At 40.6% G+C, this 19,685-nt stretch overlaps 2 protein-coding genes across 3 annotated transcripts in view; both read left to right on the top strand.

Moving 5' to 3' along the window:
- NEDD1 (NEDD1 gamma-tubulin ring complex targeting factor) overlaps positions 1–19,685 on the top strand; it is a 296,141-nt gene that overhangs the window by 177,254 nt on the left and 99,202 nt on the right. The window lies entirely within an intron of this gene.
- Positions 1–19,685, top strand: part of CFAP54 (cilia and flagella associated protein 54) — a 309,026-nt gene that overhangs the window by 283,760 nt on the left and 5,581 nt on the right. For both annotated transcript variants that reach the window (XM_055576675.1, XM_055576666.1), the window contains one exon: positions 2,974–3,048. In XM_055576675.1, coding sequence (XP_055432650.1) covers positions 2,974–3,048 — 75 coding nt within the window. The remainder of the gene's footprint in view (positions 1–2,973; positions 3,049–19,685) is intronic.

Genomic DNA, 19,685 nt, shown 5'->3' with positions numbered 1-19,685 from the left:
AAATAACACCAAAGAAATACAACATTGTTGAGGCAAAATTTCTGTTCACTATGTGTTGAGATAGACCATGGAAGGCATTTATCAGGAAACATGGTGTCTCCATCTGTTATGTGAAATGTTTAATGATACAGACAGTGTCGTTTTGCTTGATAGCTCTTGATGAAATCATGACAGCGGCTCATCACAGCTATTATTGCAACCTTTTGTATAGAAAGAAAACATACTTTAACTAGTCCTAAGAACTCAATTAGAAACATAGAAATAGGGACAAATAAGAATATGTAAGAACACACTCCAGGAAAGTGTGTTGCCCCATCTAGTAGAGGGGACGAGACTGCAAAGTTCACCATAGAGACCTGGTGACCCCCGATGAGTGCTGGATGTCCTGCTGCCTTCCATCCTTCCTGGTCCCATGAACGCTGCCCTACTTCTGGTCATGATCACTTCCTGCCCAATTTGAGAAGCCTCCTAGCTAATTTCGTTCTCTTATTTCTTCCTAGTCTAGTTAACCTTTAAACAGTGGCCAGATGGCCAGAATTATTATTTTCTTAGAGCAATTGTTATCCCCTCAGTCCAGTGCCTCTCAATTTCCTAAGCAACAAAACCCAAATTCCTTACATTTACATGTCCTGTTCGGAGAAGGCAATGGCAACCCACTCCAGTAATCTTGCCTGGAGAATCCCAGGGATGGGGGAGCCTGGTGGGCTGCCGTCTATGGGGTTGCACAGAGTTGGACACGACTGAAGCGACTTAGCAGCAGCAGCTGCAGCAGCACATGCCCTGTTATAAGTATACCTCTCAGTCTCATTCCTCACCACTCTTACCACCAAGCTTCCAATACACTTCCGTGGTAAAGACCATGCCAGGCTCTTTATGGTCCTTGAGTGTCTGCTGTTACATGGCTTACATGGCTCCCTCCATCCTTGTCCCCATCCTCTGCCAGCTACTACTTTCTCATGTCTCAATTCCCTTTCTCCAGGAAATGTTCCCTGTTCCATATACATATTACTCTTTCTCCCATCTCTAGGCTCTTATAACATGTCTTAGCTACCCATGTTCTGACCATGCTGTAGTTGGCATATTATTTAGGCAAGTATGAATCTATTTTTTTCCCAGCTCTTATACACTTTGTGAGGACAGGGTCTGTTTCTTTATCTTTGTGTTCCACAGTGCCTAGTAGAATGCCTCAGATATATTTATTAAAGTGAATAGAATTAGCTATAGCTTTGGAACTCCAAATTTTGATCTTTTCTATGTTTGTGCATTTGTTAAAACTTTAATATGAGTTCAATTGTTTCCTTATTTTAAGGCTTTTAGCCAGCCTTGGTGAGTGTTAATTTTAAAATGAATGTACTTTGATCATTTTCATATTTCTGGATGTTAGTACATGTACGTACTAATACTACTGAAATAAAAGCAAATTGTTGAAAGATGTGAGCAACACTGTGAGATAAGCATAGTTTATCTCTGACAGTCTTATGATCATGACTCCTTTAGTTGTAAGTAAAGAGAAACTATCAGTACTTACACTAACCCAAATGAAATAGGTTTGATAAGGAGGCAGTGTTTGGCAGGGCATGGTCAGTAAGCTCTTACATAACCAAGGACCAGGGACAAAACACAGTGGACCCCACAGAAAATGAAACTTGGAGAGTCAGGAGCCAAGAGTGCACATGGACCTACAGGGGCATAAGTTCTCCTTTATCTCTGTTTCCTCCTCTTACTCATTATACGTCTAGTCCATGGGCTGCCTTCTCCAACTCCTGTTGGGACCTCTCAGCTCATGCAGCCAGTACTGCTGACAGCGCTCTACTGTTGTCTTTCCTTATGTAAAATCACAGTGATGGAGAATCTGATTGGTTGATCTCTCCTGGGTCCAGCATCCACTCAGAAACACAGCTGTGGCCATACAGTAGGAGCTGCAGCAGTGTCTTCAACAATGGTCTGAGGACGATACTGACTCTTCCTCTTTTTAAAAAATACTTATTGTATTGGTTTTGCCATACATCCACATGAATCCACCACGGGTGTACATGTGTTCCCAATCCTGAACCCCCCTCCCACCTCCCTCCCCATACCATCCCTCTGGGTCATCCCAGTGCACCAGCCCCAAGCTTCCTGTATCCTGCATTGAACCTGGACTGGCGACTCTTTTCATATATGATATTATACATGTTTCAATGCCATTCTCCCAAATCATCCCACCCTCTCCCTCTCCCACAGAGTCCAAAAGACTGTTCTATACATCTATGTCTCTTTTGCTGTCTCGCATACAGGGTTATCGTTACCATCTTTCTAAATTCCATATATATGTGTTAGTATACTGTATTGCTGTTTTTCTTTCTGGCTTACTAACCTCTAATTAAAATAAATAAATTTAAATTAAAAAAAAAATAAAAATATCCACACAAAAAAATACTTATTTATTTGTCCTTGCCTGGTCTTAGTTGCAGCACACGGGACTTCACAACTAAGAGTTCACATGCCACAGCTGAAAGATCCTACATGCCACCACTCTCTTCCTCTTTATTTACTCTTTCCAGTTTTTTTTTTTTTTTTTTTTTGTCAATTCCCAACTGTTCATCTTTTCTTAAATCCTTTCTGAGATCCAACCCTTTTTATTCCAGGGCTCTCATCTCAGAAGAAAAGTGGTCTTCCAAAATCTTATTTTGGTGTAAATTCCTTTACCTGTACTTCTGTAACGTATGAATTTTAATGGTGAATTTGCAGGGGAAAAATCCTAAAATAGTTTATTATTCATCATTAAATCTTATATTTTGTGGCTATTCTGTATCTTTCAAGGAACCATAATTACTTTAAAGATTGTGACCTCTGAATACCTCTAAATTTCATCCTGGGAATTAGGGTTAGAGAATGATGTAGCAAAAGACAAATGAGACAAATAATTTGTAACTAAAATACCCAGTATTTTACCAATAAGATCAACCTCACTATGTTGTCTTTTATTTCTAGAACATGATTATTGTCTGTTGCAATGAAATAGTATCTTTGTTTTTGGGTGATGAAATGGCAACTCCACTATCTGAGGTATGTATCTCTTATAAAACTATATCTGATTCTCTCACAAGTATGTTGTTGCTATGGAAATGGAAATGCAGAAAACATCTATTATGAAAGTATCAAGGGCCTAACCCTCCTTAATTAATGTGAAAAAAGTGATAAATTTGAGTTTATAACAGCATGTTATTTTGGTTAGACATATTTTTTGTTAGAAAATAAATTAGTACAGAAAATTGTGAAGAGGATAATCTTAAAATCATCTCAAACCCTCCATTCAGAGAATAACCACTATTAACATTTTGGAGAATATCTTACATATTTTTCATATATAATTAGACTTTAGAATTTTTACATCAATGAGATCATTCTGCACACACATTTTTTAACTTTTTTTTTAAATTCAGCAATAGTGTTAATGGAGATATTTTTTGTGAAAAGTCTACCCTGTTCAATTTAATGCCTACATAATAGTTTCTTTTGTGTATTGTCATGTCAGGCTTTATTTATATAATTAGATCCTTATTCATGGATTTTGAAGTTGATGGATTCTAGTACATACTTATTTCACCCTTCTGCATTACCCATCCTCCACGTTAATTGTTAGGAATAGGATTTTGGAGTAAAAAGCATATACCCGTGGTCCCTGATTTACAGTGATTCAACTTATGATTTTTTAACTTTACAATATTGTGAAAGCAATACCTATTCAATAGAAACTGTACTTCGAATTTTGAAATTTGAAGTTTTCCCAGGCTAGTGATAATACAGTCTGATACTTGAATGCTGGGCAACAGCAGTGAGCCACAGCTCCCATCAACCACATGATCCCAAGAGGAAAGAATCCACACATGTAACAACCATTCTGTTTTTAACTTTCAGTACAGTATGCAATAAATGTGCATACTGAGTATGCATAAGCTGCTGCTAAGTCACTTCAGTCGTGTCCGACTCTGCGACCCCAGAGACGGCAGCCCACCAGGCTCCCCCATCCCTGGGACTCTCCAGGCAAGAACACTGGAGTGGGTTGCCATTTCCTTCTCCAATGCATGAAAGTGAAAAGTGAAAGTGAAGTCTCTCAGTCGTGTCCGACTCCTAATGACCCCACGGACTACAGCCTACCAGGCTCCTCCGTCCATGGGATTTGCCAGGCAAGAATACTGGAGTGGGGTGCCATTGCCTTCTCCATGCATAAGCTGCTGCTGCTAAGTCACTTCAGTCGTGTTCGACTCTGTGCAACCCCATAGACGGCAGCCCACCAGGTTCCCCTGTCCCTGGGAGTCTCCAGGCAAGAACACTGGAGTGGGTTGCCATTTCCTTCTCCAATGCATGAAAATGAAAAGTGAAAGTGAAGTCGCTCAGTCGTGTCCGACCCTCAGCGACCACATGGACTGCAGCCTTCTAGGCTCCTCTGTCCATGGGATTTTCCAGGCAAGAGTACTGGAGCTACTCAACACTTTATTGTAAAGTTGGCTTTGTTTTAGATGACCGTGTCCCACTACGGGCTAATGTATGTGTTTTGAGCACATTTAAGGTGTGTGCTAGGCTAAGCTCTGATGTTTGGTAAGTTAGGTATATTAAGGATATTTTTGACTTGAAATATTTTCAACCCACGATGAGTTTATCCATTTATTGTTTCTGTTCAGTTGGTCAGTCATGTCTGACTCTTTTCAACCCCATGGACTGCAGCACGCCAGGCTTCCCTGTCCTTCACCAGCTCCTGGAGTTTGCTCAACTCAACTCCATTGAGTCAGTGGTGCTGTCCAACCAACTTGTCCTTTGCCTTGTCCAACTTGTCCAGCTTCTCCCTCCTGCCTTCAGTCTTTCCCAGCATCAGGGTCTTTTCTAATGAGTCAGCTCTTCGCATCAGGTAGCCAAACTATTGGAGCTTCAGCTTCAGCATCAGTCCTTCCAACAAATATTTAGGATTGATTTCCTTTCAGTCAGTTCAGTCACTCAGTCGTGTCCGACTCTTTGTGACCCCATGAACTGCAGCACGCTAGGCCTCCCTGTCCATCACCAACTCCCAGAGTCCACCCAATCCCATATCCATTGAGTCAGTGGTGCCATCCAACCATCTCATCCTCTGTCGTCCCCGTCTCCTCCTGCCCCCAATCTTTCCCAGCATCAGGGTCTTTTCAAATGACTCAGCTCTTTGAATCATATCTCCTTTAGGACTGACTGGTCTGATCTCTTTGCAGATCCATTTATTGATCCATTTATTGGGACATCACAAAGAGTCAGACACTTTTCACAACCCCTCCCTAAATCAAGAAAGATCTGTATACACCTTATTGTGGTTAACCATATATAATATAAAATTTATAATTTTAATCATTTCTAAAGTGTATATATCAGTGGCATTAAGTACATTCAAAATATTGTGCAAACATCTCCTCCATCCATCTCCACAGATTTTTCACCATCCCAGTTAGAAACTTTGTACCCATTGAATAATAACTCTCATTTCCTCTCCTCCCCAAGTTCCTGATAACCTCTATTCTACTATTTGCCTGTTCTGAATATTACATATAAATGGAATCATACAATATTGGTTTTTTGTGGCTAGCTTACTTCATTTGGACTTCCCAGGTAGCACTAGTGGTAGAGAATCTGCCTGCGAATGCAGGAGACTTAGAGATGCAGGTTCAATCCTTGGGATGGGAAGATCCTCTGGAATAGGAAGTGACAACCCATTTCAGTATTTTTGCCTGGAGAATCCCATGGACAGAGGAGCCTTGTGGGCTACAGTCCATGGGCCACAAAGAGTTGGATGTGACTGAGCTACCAACACACACACACTTCATTTAACACAATGTTTTCAAAGTTCATCCATGTTTTAGCATATATCAGTACTGCATTCCTTTTTAAGACTAAATAATATTCCATTGTATGCATATACCATATTTGTTTATCCACTCTTCTGTGGATAGATGAACATTCAAGGTGTTTTTACTTTTTGGCTCTTGTAAATAATGCTACTATAAACATGAGTGTATACGTATCTAGGCATATACCTAGGAGAGGAATTGGTGGCTCATATAGTAATTCTGTGCTTAACTTTTTAAGGAACGCCCAACAGCTGCACCATTTCACATTCCCATCAACAGTGCAAGAGGGTTCTAAAATCTCCATTTCTTCACCAACACTTATTTTCTCTTTTTTGAAAATAGCCATCTTAATGGATGTAAAGTGGTACCTCATTGTGATTTTGACTTGCATTTCTCTAAAACTAATTTAATTGAGTGTCCGTCATGTGCCGATTACCCTTTTGTATATCCTTGGAGAAATGTCTATTCAATCCTTTGCCCTTTTTGAATGGGCATATACAATTTGGTGTATAATTGCAAATGGCCACCAGTTTTCTCTCCTATCTACAGTAGTGAGAGGCCCAGTTTACCCACATACCCATCCACACCAGTTCTCGTCCTCTTTCTGCTCTCTCTCTCCCTCCCCCTTACGCCCCTGCTCCCCTCCTCATCATTCTCTTCTTCTAACTGTTGTACATCTAACAAGTAAAAAATGACATTTTCAATTATTTTATATTTATTAATAGTAAGGCCAAATATAGTTCATATTTTGTTGGCAGTCCGTGTTTCTCCTTTTGTGGAATGGTGTTCATTCATGTAACTGATCAACAAATACACAGAGTGAGTTGCCTAGGTGTCAGGAACTCTTTTATAGACCCTAGAGAGCCTGCTGTGAACAAGCAACAAGGACCCCACTCTCTTGGAGCTGCTATTTTTTTGTGTGGTGGAAAACAGTAAATAAATAAATAAGATAATGCCACACTTTGTTAAGTGCTATAAAGGAAAAAACAGAGTGAGATGTTAGAGTAGGGTTGGCAAACTGTGCCCAGTTGGCACAGTTACTTGGCCAACTGCCTGTTTGTAAATAAAGTTTTATTGGAACACAGCCATGTTCATTTGTTTACCAGTGGGTCTAAAGCTGCTTTCAAACTACAACAGCAGAGCTGAGTGGTTTTGACAGAGACCATATAACCCACAAAGCCTAAATCGTTTACCATCTGGCCCTTTACAGAAAAAGTATGCTTATCCCTGTGATAGAAAGTAACAGAGAATGGGTCAGCAGGTTAGATAGGTGATAAGGGGAGACTTCTCTTAGGAGAATATATTTTAGTAAGTCTTGAAACATTACACTGTGTCCCTACCACGAGTGCTTTGGCTTCTCTGGAGCAGGGGTGATGCTATCTCAATCTTTGAATGAATTCTTACAGTGCCTTGTACAGGATATCACTTGGTTAATGTTTCTGGAACTGAATTAAATTCTCTTTAATTTTCAATACCTGAAATTTAATATCTGATTTTTTTTATCTAGCCATTTGTTCTTTTTCCATTTTTTTTAAATGAAGAACTTAATTTTTTATTGTGGAAATGTGTAGAATTACTGCAGCAGACCATTGGTAATTAAAAAAGCAGGCTTAAATATCATTTTGTGCAAACTGTGGTTTACGAGGGCTTCCCTGGTGGATCAGATGGTAAAGAATCTGCCTGCAATGCAAGAGTATGTCACAGAAAAAAATTGGTTTTTGAAGACACATGATTTATAACATTTACAGGCTTTGGCTCCTGACAGACCTGGGTTGAAATCCCAGCCTTGGATCTTGTTTGACCCAAGGTAAATTATTTAACTTCTCTAAGCTTCAGTTTTCTCAGATATAAAGTGGGATAATAATACCAATAATGCCTCACAATCGTGAGGATTAAAGTAAATAAAGTATGTTAGTATTGGGAGTAGGGTCTAGTGCAAATAGGGGTTTCTCAGGTGGCGCTAGTGGTAAAGAACCCGCTTGCCAATGCAGGAAACCTAAAAGATGCACGTTCAATCCCTGGGTCAGGAAGATCCCCTGGAGGAGGACATGGTAACTCCCTCCATATTCTTGCCTGGAGAATCCCAAGTACAGAGGAGCCTTGTGGGCTACCGTCCATGGGGTCATAAAGAGTCAAACATGACTGAAACGACTTAGCACAGCATCAGTTCAGTTCAGTTCAGTTCAGTCACTCAGTTGTGTCCAACTCTTTGCAACCCCATGAATCACAGCACGCCAGGCCTCCCTGTCCATCACCATCTCCCAGAGTTTACTCAGACTCATGTCCATCGAATCGGTGATGCCATCCACCCATCTCATCCTCTGTCGTCCCCTTCTCCTCCTGCCCCCAATCCCTCCCAGCATCAGAGTCTTTTCCAATGAGTCAACTCTTCGCATCAGGTGGCCAAAGTACTGGAGTTTCAGCTTTAGCATCATTCCTTCCAATGAACACCCAGGGCTGATCTCCTTCAGAATGGACTGGTTGGATCTCCTTGCAGTCCAAGGGACTCTCAAGAGTCTTCTCCAACACCACAGTTCAAAAGCATCAATTCTTCGGCACTCAGCTTTCTTCACAGTCCAACTCTCACATCCATACATGACCACTGGAAAAACCATAGCCTTGACTAGACGGACCTTTGTTGGCAAAGTAATGCCTCTGCTTTTCAATATGCTATCTAGGTTGGTGATAACTTTCCTTCCAAGGAGTACGCGTCTTTTAATTTCATGGCTGCAATCACCATCTGTAGTGATTTTGGAGCCCCAAAATATAAAGTTTGACACTGTTTCCCCATCTATTTGCCATGAAGTGATGAGACCAGATGCCATGATCTTAGTTTTCTGAATTTTGAGTTTTAAGCCAACTTTTTCACTCTCCTCTTTCACTCTCATCAAGAGGTTTTTTAGTTCCTCTTCACTTTCTGCCATAAGGGTGGTGTCATCTGCATATCTGAGGTTATTGATATTTCTCCCAGCAATCTTGATTTCAGCTTGTGCTTCTTCCAGCCCAGAGTTTCTCATGATGTACTCTGCATATCTGTTACATAAGTAGGGTGACAATATACAGCCTTGACGTACTCCTTTTCCTATTTGAAACTAGTCTGTTGTTCCATGTCCAGTTCTAACTGTTGCTTCCTGACCTGCATATAGGTTTCTCAAGAGGCAGGTCAGGTGGTCTAGGATTCCCATCTCTTTCAGAATTTTCCACAGTTTATTGTGATCCACACAGTCAAAGGCTTTGGCATAGTCAATAAAGCAGAAATAGATGTTTTTCTGGAACTCTTTTGCTTTTTCGATGATCCAGCGGATGTTGGCGATTTGATCTCTGGTTCCTCTGCCTTTTCTAAATCCAGCTTGAACATCTGAAAGTTCAAAGAGCAAATAAATGTTTAGTAAATTATTAACTATTTCATTGTCATCATCATCATCTTTACCATAGTCTTGCCTCTATGTTTGAATTCTTCAAGCTCTAGTCAACTAATTTCAACTGATTTTTAAGATACAGATTTGTTCTGAAACATTGACAGAAAAGGAGAGCAATGGTGCTAAAGATAGGGAGAAAACCAGGAGTCATTTTCTGTTCCTGTAATATAAATCACTGTTGGATCTTAGAGAAATTCCATCAAGGTGCAAGATTCCAGCATGAGATCCCAATCTTCAGTCTTTGGTCCAAGAGAAGGTGCCTCCAATTGACCCCATGCTAACCCCTCTACTGAGAGCTAGACTAACCTGAGAGTGCTGGATGGAGCATGGGCATTTACAAGCTTGTTCCAAGAAATAAATTGTCAGACAAATACAATTACATGCTTTTTTTTTTTTTTTTTTTTTGGTCACTGGGATGAGATCTTGCTGTTTAGTTCCTTACCGAACCTACCTATTATAATTGCCTTTGCTTGTATTGCCTCTTCTTGATTAAAATAAATATTGCCACATAGCTCGTGACAAAAAGAACCTGCGACTAGCAAGGAAATGAAGCAAGAGAATGAGTGCTCTATGCTGACCTTCTTAGCACAGAATGCAAATGACAATTAGGTATACTTTTTGGTGTGCCAGCAATGAAGCTATCCTTTTATTGCCTACATAAGTTCAAATTACTACAGTTTCCAAGTTGTCAGATAGGATTCAAATATGATGCTGAAAATATTCTTTCCGCTCTTGATGTGATTAACTGTGGGGAGGACTAAGTCATCTTACACAACTCTCTGTTCATTGGTAATTATTGACTTCCAGCTGTATGCAGAACATTGTTGCAGCTATTTTGGGAAAATGCAGTTGGCCACAACATCCGATAAAGCATTCCTAATTTCTAGGCCTCTTCCTGCTCTAAGCAGACACCGCTCCTGGCAAACTGCTCAGCCAATTTTTTAAAATTCAGCTGCTATGGAGTTGCTGTGTGTTTATACACAGAAGACAGTGGAAAAACTAGGTGGATTCTCAACATACCCTTTGAAATAAGCCATGCAGTTTTTCTGGGTGTTGGAAAGGGTTGCATGTGTCCCTGTTTATGTAGGAGAGCTTCCATATCACTCATATCACTTTTTGGGGAGCTGTTAAGTCTGAGAGGGTAGTGTTATGCTTTTTAACTTCCTTTGGCTAATTCTGTTACATGACCGTATACCTCTTGGTTTCTTTTTAACAAAATTTCCCAAATGGTAACAATGATAATACCATCTTTAAACTGTCATTTACAGCATGGATAACAAGCTATTCTATAGTTTATTAAGTATTAAAAAATTAATTCTATTAATATAACTTCTTTTGGTTGAGAGTTGCAGGGTTTTTTTGGTACCAGCTAAGAGCTGTCTGAATAGATTTTATGGGTATCAAGAATTATATCTTTCTTCTGTGAGACATTATCATTCTGTCCTCAAGTGAAGAGTATCCTTTGTATGTAAGTTCATGAGACATCCACTTAATATTCTTATATTCTTTTGAAGACAATGCCGGATGACATCATTTCCACACTGCTTTTAAGACACGGCTCTGACTTTGATTCCATCCGCTCACTGTTCACTTCCAACTGTCAGATTTGGCTAAGGGAAAAAGAAAGCCCTTAAGAAAAGGCCAGGCTATTAATGTGCTCTTCAAAATGCTAAGAAAAGGCTAAGCTGTTTATAGCGTTTTCAAAATGCTCATCTCTCAGAGATTTGCCAGCAACAGTGTCAAGGTGAAACAGCTCTCACTCATCCAGGAACCAAGAGCCTTTGTGTTCTCTGTGCTCAAAGCACTGGTCCCACTTTTGTCAGACATGCAATTGGGGGTATAATGATACTTGGATGTAATTTAAGCCAAAATATAGTCATGAACCTGATATTGTGTATTTACTGGAAAAGTGGTAAGAAGTGTGTGCGCTGCTTGAGAAAGCAAGCCTGGCTTAATTTCAGATACAGCTGTATTTCAGAATCAAGGGGACAGTTTCCCAAAGTTGAGTCACTTTGTATGACCTCAAAGGTGGTGAGAGGCAAGGACATTATTAGCAGATCTGTTCATTGCTTTCTATCTCACTGCAAACTGAATTAAGTGCTTAGTTTTCACTCACTTCATCCATTTTTTGGTAACGGTTTTGTCTTGATTAAAAAACTGGTCCCTTAACAGTGGGATTATAATGCACTTTAGGGGGATGCTGATTTTTGCCCCATATTTCTGAGTCAGAGGACAGATCTTTTGAAATGTTCTGAATTAGAGTTCTTTATATTCAAATACATCTATAAAGGAGGAACTTGTGTAAATTTACCCGTTTTCCTTGTTATACTTTGGACACCAGCCTTTTTGAGATTTTTGTCCTCATTTCCCCTGTCTCTCAGGCAGCTGATATTGCCATTATATTCTCTTCTCAACCACCTGTGAGAGCACAGCATGGTGGAAAGAGTGCTCTACGAACACTCAAGCCCCAGTGTTACTCCTGTGGACAAGCCATTTGTCCTTAAAGACCTCAGGTCAATTCCATATTGTTGAAAGTCTCATAAGCAATGTATTTCAGCAGATAAAAGCATGATTTGATTCTTAGTTCCACCATCTATTATGATGTGATGGTGAACTACTCACATTTCCTTCTCTGCTTCAGCTCCTTATCATTACTTTGATGATAGCTCCTCCTCGTGTAGGATTATGTTAGACACAGTGCGTAACACATCTGATATACTGCCTGTCAACACCATGTGTAAGCTTCCAATACACTGTAGCCATCTTTTTTTCCCCAGACTTAAAATAATGAGTCATTTCTTCATTTGATCATTAGTAACTCTCTGCATTAGTGACCTTTGGCCTATCTGAATGCTTGCAACTTTTCAAAGAGCAAATAGACATTTAATATAATCTTAATATTATTTTTCAACCATTCTTCATTATAGACTCCCATGAAATAAAAATATAACATAATAATGTATTACAGCATGAAGCTATATTACAATATCACAACCAGGATATTGACATTAATAAAGTCAGACTGCAGAACAATTTCATCACAACAAGGACCCCTCCTGTTGTCCTTTTATAGTCACCCCCAATCTCACACCCCACCCTGTCCCTGACTGTTGACAATGACTGATCTATTCTCCATTTCTATAGTTTTGTCATTTCAAGAATGTTGTATTAGAAGAACCATACAGTATGTAAGCTTTGAGGATTGGTATTTTTTCCCTCTCAGCTTAATTGTCTGGAGAACCATTAAACTATGCTTTTGATGAACAAAAAAATCCATATAAATATTGACACATTTTACTTTGGCCATACAATTAGCATTAGCCCAAGAGTGCCTGAAGTGGTACCAGGCACACAATATGGGTTTAGATGTTCATGGAGGCTCAGGGTGGATCCCACTCTGTTTGATTCGTCTTTTTACTGCCTCTCCTCCTCCCCTTCCTCCTTCTCTTTCCTTGCCCCCTTCCCCTCCACATCCTCTTATTAATATTGACAAACCAAAGGCTGATTGCTCACGTTAGAGATACTGAAAAAAAAAAGCTAAAAAGAAATACTTTATGTGAAATTGCTTTGTAAATTGTATGCTCTGCTACACTTCTTATCAGAAATTGCCAGTCAGTGGTGGCCACGCTGTAAGAATGGTTGGCAGCTGTTTGCGGTGTGTATAGATATGAACAAAGCAGTTAGCATGAGCAGTGTTCCCTCCACACACTAGAGCCCACAGGGCTAGCCTCTAGTTTCTGCTGCAGTGGGAGCTGCTGACCAACAAAGCCCTTCATGCTTTCATTCTCACCAACAAAGTCCCCTGAACAAAATGCCAACATCAGTTCACATTCTTTGTAAGTCTTTGCTTTGAAAAAGAGCCCCCTGTTTAGAGTTGCCTGATGTTAAGCTTACTGAACTCCTTCATAAAAAAAGCATCAAGAAATGCCAAGTATTGTTCAAACTCTGGAGTTTTCATTTCAGTCTCCCAGGTTAAAAGCCCATAAGCAGACCAGTCACAGCTGTTCAGAAGGGAACCCAGCATCGGCATTTGTACCCAGTTAGAGCATTTCTTCCTGTAACTTTGCTGCTGAGAGCAAATGACCTGACCTTTAAGTGGAGTCAAACCCTTACACTGATGGAATGTCCCCTATTCAGAAATACAATCAGGAGAGAGCAAGCTTGCCAGAGTGTACGTGTCTGAGTCAGGATAGCTTAGGCTATGTTCTACGAACAAATACCCCGTGAACTGGCAATAAAGGTTTATTTCTCATAAAAGTCGGCAAGGGGAGGGCAACTCACCTTCAACTTGTAACTCTGCTATCTGGACTACCTGGCCTCCCAGTCAGAGGAGAAGAGGGCTGGGGGATTTTGCAGGATGTTTTTAAGTTGGGTGATTATAGATATTCAGGTTTGCCTGTAGCAGTCACAGTGTATACCTGTTGATTTGGTGTAATAGCTGATATGGTTGGTGGTGGTTTAGTCACTAAGCTGTGTCTGACTCTTTTGTGACCCCATGAACTATAGCCCACCAGCCTCCTCTGTCCATGAGATTTCCCAGATGAAAATACTGGAGTGGGTTACCATTTCCTTCTCAGGGTATCTTCCTGACCCAGGGATTGAACCCTTGTCTCCTGCATTGCTATACAGTGAGCAAAAACAAGACTGGGAGCTGACTGTGGCTCAGTTCATGAACTCCTTATTGCCAAATTCAGATTTAAATGGAAGAAAGTAGGGGAAACCACTAGACCATTCAGGTATGACCTGAATCAAATTGATTTAGATTATACAGTGGAAGTGAGAAATAGATTTAGATTAGACACTGGAAGTAAGAAATAGATTCAAGGGATTAGATCTGATAGAGTGTGTGAAGAACTATGAATAGGTTCATGACATCATACAGAAGGCAGTAATCAAGACCATCCCCAAGAAAAAGAAATGCAAAAAGGCAAAATGGTTGTCTGAGAAGGCCTTACAAATAGCTGAGAAAAGAAGAGAAGCTAAAGGCAAAGGAGAAAAGGAAAGATACACCCATTTGAATGCAGACTTCCAAAGAATAGCAAGGAGAGATAAAGCCTACCTCAGCAATCAATGCAAAAAATTGAGGAAACAATCGACTGGGAAAGATTAGAGATCTCTTCAAGAAAATCAGAGATATCAAGGGAACATTTCATGCAAAGATGAGCACAATAAAGGACAGAAATGGTATAGACCTAACAGAAGCAGAAGATATTAAGAGGTGGCAAGAATACACAGAACTACACAAAAAAGAATCTTCATTACCCAGATAACCATGATGGTGTGATCACTTACCTAGAGCCAGACATCCTGGAATGTGGTCAAGTGGGCCTTAGAAAGCATTACTACGAACAAAGCTAGTGGAGGTGATGGAATTCCAGTTGAGCTATTTCAAATCCTGAAAGATGATGCTATGAAACTTCTGCACTCAATATGCCAGCAAATATGGAAAACACAGCACTGGCCACAGGACTGAAAAAGGTCAGTTTTAATTCTTATCCCAAAGAAAGGCAAAGCCAAAGAATATTCAAGCAACCACACAATTGTACTCATCTTATACGCTAGCAAAGTACTGTACAAAATTCTCCAAGCCAGGCTTCAACAGTACATGAACCATGAACTTCCAGATGTTGAAACTGGATTTAGAAAAGGCAGAGGAACCAGAGATCAAATTGCCAACATCTGCTGGATCATTGAACAAGCAGTAGAGTTTCAGAAAAACATATACTTTTGCTTTATTGACTATGCCAAAGCCTTTGACTGTGTGATCACAACAAACTGTGGAAAATTCTTAAAGAGATGGGAATAGCAGGCCACCTGACCTGTCTCCTGAGAAATCTGTATGTAGGTCAAAAAACAACAGATCTGGACATGGGACAACAGACTGGTTCCAAATCAAGAAAGGAGTATGTCAAGGCTGTATACTGTCACCCTGCTTATTTAATTTATATGCAGAGTACATCATGAGAAATGCTGGCTGGATGAAGTACAAGCTGGAATCAAGATTGCAGGGAGAAATCTCAATAACCTCAGATACGCAGATGACACAACCCTTATGGAAGAAAGCGAAGAAGAACTGAAGAGCCTCTTGATGAAAGTGAAAGAGGAGAGTGAAAAAGTTGGCTTAAAGCTCAACATTCAGAAAACTAAGATCGTGGCATCTGGTCCCATCACTTCATGACCAATAGATGGGGAAACAATGGAAACAGTGAGAGATTTTATTTTGGGGGGTTCCACAATCACTGCAGATGGTGACCACAGCCATGAAATGAAAACCACTTGCTCCTTGAAATATAAGCTATGACCAACCTAGACAGCATATTAAAAAGCAGAGACATTACTTAACCAACAAAAGTCCGTCTAGTCAAATCTATGGTTTTCCCAACAGTTATGTATGGATGTGAGAGTTGGACTATAAAGAAAGCTGAATGCCAAAAAATTGATGCTTTTGAACTCTGGTGTTGGAGAAGACTCTTGAGAGTCCCTTGGACAGCAAGGCGATCCAACCAGTCCATCCTAAAGGACATCATATTCCTGAATATTCATTGGTATATTGAATAGCTGAAACTCCAATACTTTGGCCACCTGATGTGAAGAACTGACTCACTAGAAAAGACCCTGATGCTGGGAAAAATAGAAGGCAGGAGGAGAAGGGGACGACAGAGGATAAGATGGTTGGATGGCATTATCGACGTGATGGACATGAGTTTGAGTAAGCTCCGGGAGTTGGTGATGAACAGGGAAGCTTGGCATGCTGCAGTCTATGGGGTCACAAAGAGTCAGACATGACTGAGTAACTGAACTGAACCGAACTGAACTCCTACACTGCAGGCAGATTCTTTACTGCTGAGCTACCAAGGAGGCCCAGTAGTTAATATACTTCCCTTTATTCTCAAAAGTCTCCCAGTTTAGGCAATAAATTAAGGTGACCATTTATAAGAGCCAGCATGGAATCCGTGTCATAATTTCTGCTCTGATCCTCTTGGCCTCACCCTAGTGTGCAAGGATGTATGTAGAGAACCGTGGAGGAACAAGTATGTACTTGGTTTAGTGAGCACTAATAACGTCTGGCACTGCAGGCATCTGCAGAAATGCCATGAATTTTTTAAACACTTAATTCAGTAACTTCAATTACCAAAACTCTGTTGAGAAGATATGATATAAATGTGATATTCTTCTGAACTAAGCTGTCTTATTTAATCACACGTTTTGGTAGGTTGAATCATGCCTCCAAGAGATGTGTACACCCTAACCCCTAGAACCCATTATTTTATATGACCAAACGGACTTTGTAGATCACGTTTAGGATATTGAGGTGGCAGTGATTATCCTGAATTATTTGCATGGGCCCTAAATGTAGTCCCAAGTATCCTTGTCAAAGGGAGGCAGAGGGAGACTTGACAGCAGAAGAGGAGATGGCAAAGTGATGATGGAAGCCAAGATTGGAGTGATGTCTGAGGATGGAAGAGGCAGCCATATGGTCTCTAGAGGCTAAAATAGGCAAAGAAACAGATTCTTTGCTGACAGCCTCCAGGAGGAACCAGCCCTTCCTCCACCCTGACTTTAGCCCCATGAAAATGAATTTAGGTTTCTTATCTCCAGGACTGTAAGAGAACAAACTTGGATTGTTGTAAGCCGCAGGTTTGTATGTTACAGCAGCAGTAGGCAGTTAATCCACACTACACTCTGAAGTTCATTCAGAATGTGACTTTAGGTTTCTGTTTCTGTTTAGATTTCTATTTAAAAAAATCTTTACATGTGAGAAATGTAAGTCACTTGCCCAAGGTCCCTTAACTGGTTAGCATCAGAGCCAGGTTTTATACCCAGGCAGACTGGCTTCCCAGATCACGTTTCTAACCACTGTGCAGCACTGCCTCTGCCCTACTGCTCAGCTGCCCTTGAACTCTGCCTGCAGTGCCTGTAAAACATGAAATACCCCTGTCATGGGCAGCCTCCCCCCACATCCACCTGACTCCAGTCCCCTGCTCCTCCCATGGGCTCTGTGGGGCCCCTGGACTTGTTTTCAGCTCCCACTTTTGGGGGAAAATTTTTTTATGTAAGGTTCTAGGCCTTCCATAGGGAATTCCTCAAGAAAAGTTAAGCTGCAGGCAAAATTATTGAATTTCTTCATATTCAAGTTATGGGAGGACAGTATTTGAGGGAAGATATTATTTCTGAATCTTCTTCCTACTCCTTAGTTTCTAATTCTCTTCCACATACTCCAGAGGGGGAAATGTTCCTGAGAGTAATCAAATAAAGTGATTAATAGAAATAATACTGGGAATGTATTAAGTTTGTTTTACTATGACCCAGAAAATAAGTCTCTAGAAATCTAGTATAAAAAATTTCAATACATTAAATCTCCCATCGGCTCATATCGGCTATATACTAGTATGTGTTTTTCTGTCATATTGCCGTTTGTTTAGCAGCTTCCCTAGTGGCTCAGATGGTCAAGAATCTGCCTGCAATGCAGGAGACTCAGGTTCAGTCCCTCGGTTGGGAAGATCCCCTGAAGAAGGAAATGGCAACCCACTCCAGTATTCTTGCCTGGAGAATCCCATGGACAGAGGAGGCTGGTGGGTACAGTCCAAAGGGTTGCAAAGAGTCAGATACAACTGAGTTAGAAGCAACTAACACACACACACGCACACACACACACACACACACACACACACACACACACACAGTTAACCACTCAATTAAATATTTATGCCTTTGTGGCCCCTGAAGAACTTGTTTTCCCAGCTGTGGGAATGTGTGGACCAATAGCCTTCAATTCTCAACACTCTCCAGGAATCCATGCCTAAAGGCATGGTCTTTTTTGGTGGGGCAGGAAGCTGTCTGTATCTAATTACTGGTTGATATGGTGAAATGACCCGACCCCCCAAAACCACAATTTAGGACAATTCTAAAGGGCCACTGCAGCTTCACCGCTCCCCATGGGGTTGGCATGGGGTTTGTTGTGACCACATAGCAGCCCATCTTCTCTCTCTCTGCCGAATCCTGCCTTCTCTCCTTTCCCCATGGGTGTTGATCCCAAGGGATTGCCCTGATAAACTTCCTAAAAGCTAAGTTCTATCTCAGGCTCTGCTTCCCAGGAACCTGAACCACAACAATGAGTTAAAAAATAAATAAAAAATGAAGATTCCCCAACTGGTGATGAGTTCATAAGAGTGCTCAATTAATCTTTATATTGGAACTGGAAGAGTTCTAAAGGAAGTTGGAAACATTCTTGCTGGTTTAAAGTTTATTTTCTAATGTAGAAGTGAGGGGAAAACATCATACACAAGCCACCCACTCATGATTAAAAATACATTCTACAGTGTGACCCAGAGTTCAATCACATTTTCCTTTGACCTCCATTTTAACAGTTAATTTACAAATGAAATAAAGTCTGTAAAGCAAAGATTCCAGCACATATCCAGTTCTCAGTAAATACAGGCTTCCTTTTTCAGAGAAACACTTTTTCCCCGGAGTTAAAAAAGAGGACTTGATAAAACTTTAAAACCATCTTCTGAAAATAAAGGCAATGAGGTAAGAACAATGTCATCACATATAGAACAGTATCAGAATTTATACATCTCCACAGAGAGTGAGGAATAGACACTCAGTTTTACAGCACATTGAGTATAAGCATTTCTATTCAGTCACCTACCCCAGAACACTGTTCCTTTAATTCTTCCTCCAACCCCTGATTATAAGCACTGAATCCTTGGTCATGAACTCGCATCTGGCCTTTATGCCTTATGCACTTCATTGTTGGTTGTATAACTCCTGCTTCCTGTTCTGATTAGAGTTTGATGTTTTGAAGGGGATTTGCCCTGTTTGAGACCCTTTATTAGTTCTTTATTTGGTGAAAAAGACTTTGCTGGAGTGAGAGACCAGCCGTTCTTTCTGCACAATAGGGGTCAGGTTTCAAAAGCTCTTTTCTCTGGGACTTAGACTCTTGAGTCCTCAAAATAAGCCTGGATATGTACAGCCAAAACTTTTTACTTTTCTCTTAATGGTCTCTTTTGGTCTTAAAGGATTGTTTTCTTAAACAGTTCCGTATAAAAAGCATATACCCATAATGGAGCTATCGGTGCAAGTGCTATTATTTTTCATCACATAGTGCCTTGGCTCAGCCTGGGGTAGGGTATGAAGGGCAGGCCATGTGTGCAGAAGGGGTACCAGGGAGGAGGAGGAAGAGTGAAGGAAAAGCCCAAAGGCATTCAGTGGCTAAACACTGCCGTAATCTATGTAATGGCAGATACAAGTCTTATAGGATTTTCTGGACACTAGCTGATTCTACAGTTTTCTGCCACCAACTGGATGCCCAGCAAGTCAGTTCATTTCAGACACTACTATGAAGAGTTAGCACAGACTCCCACAGGTGAAGGGCTCAGTCCAAGAATGCCCCCACTTCAGATGCCAGCTTAAA

The sequence above is a fragment of the Bubalus kerabau genome, chromosome 1, assembly GCF_029407905.1.
Source record: "Bubalus kerabau isolate K-KA32 ecotype Philippines breed swamp buffalo chromosome 1, PCC_UOA_SB_1v2, whole genome shotgun sequence".
Classification (NCBI taxonomy): Eukaryota; Metazoa; Chordata; class Mammalia; order Artiodactyla; family Bovidae; genus Bubalus; species Bubalus kerabau.
This window is presented reverse-complemented; position numbering and strand designations above follow the sequence as displayed.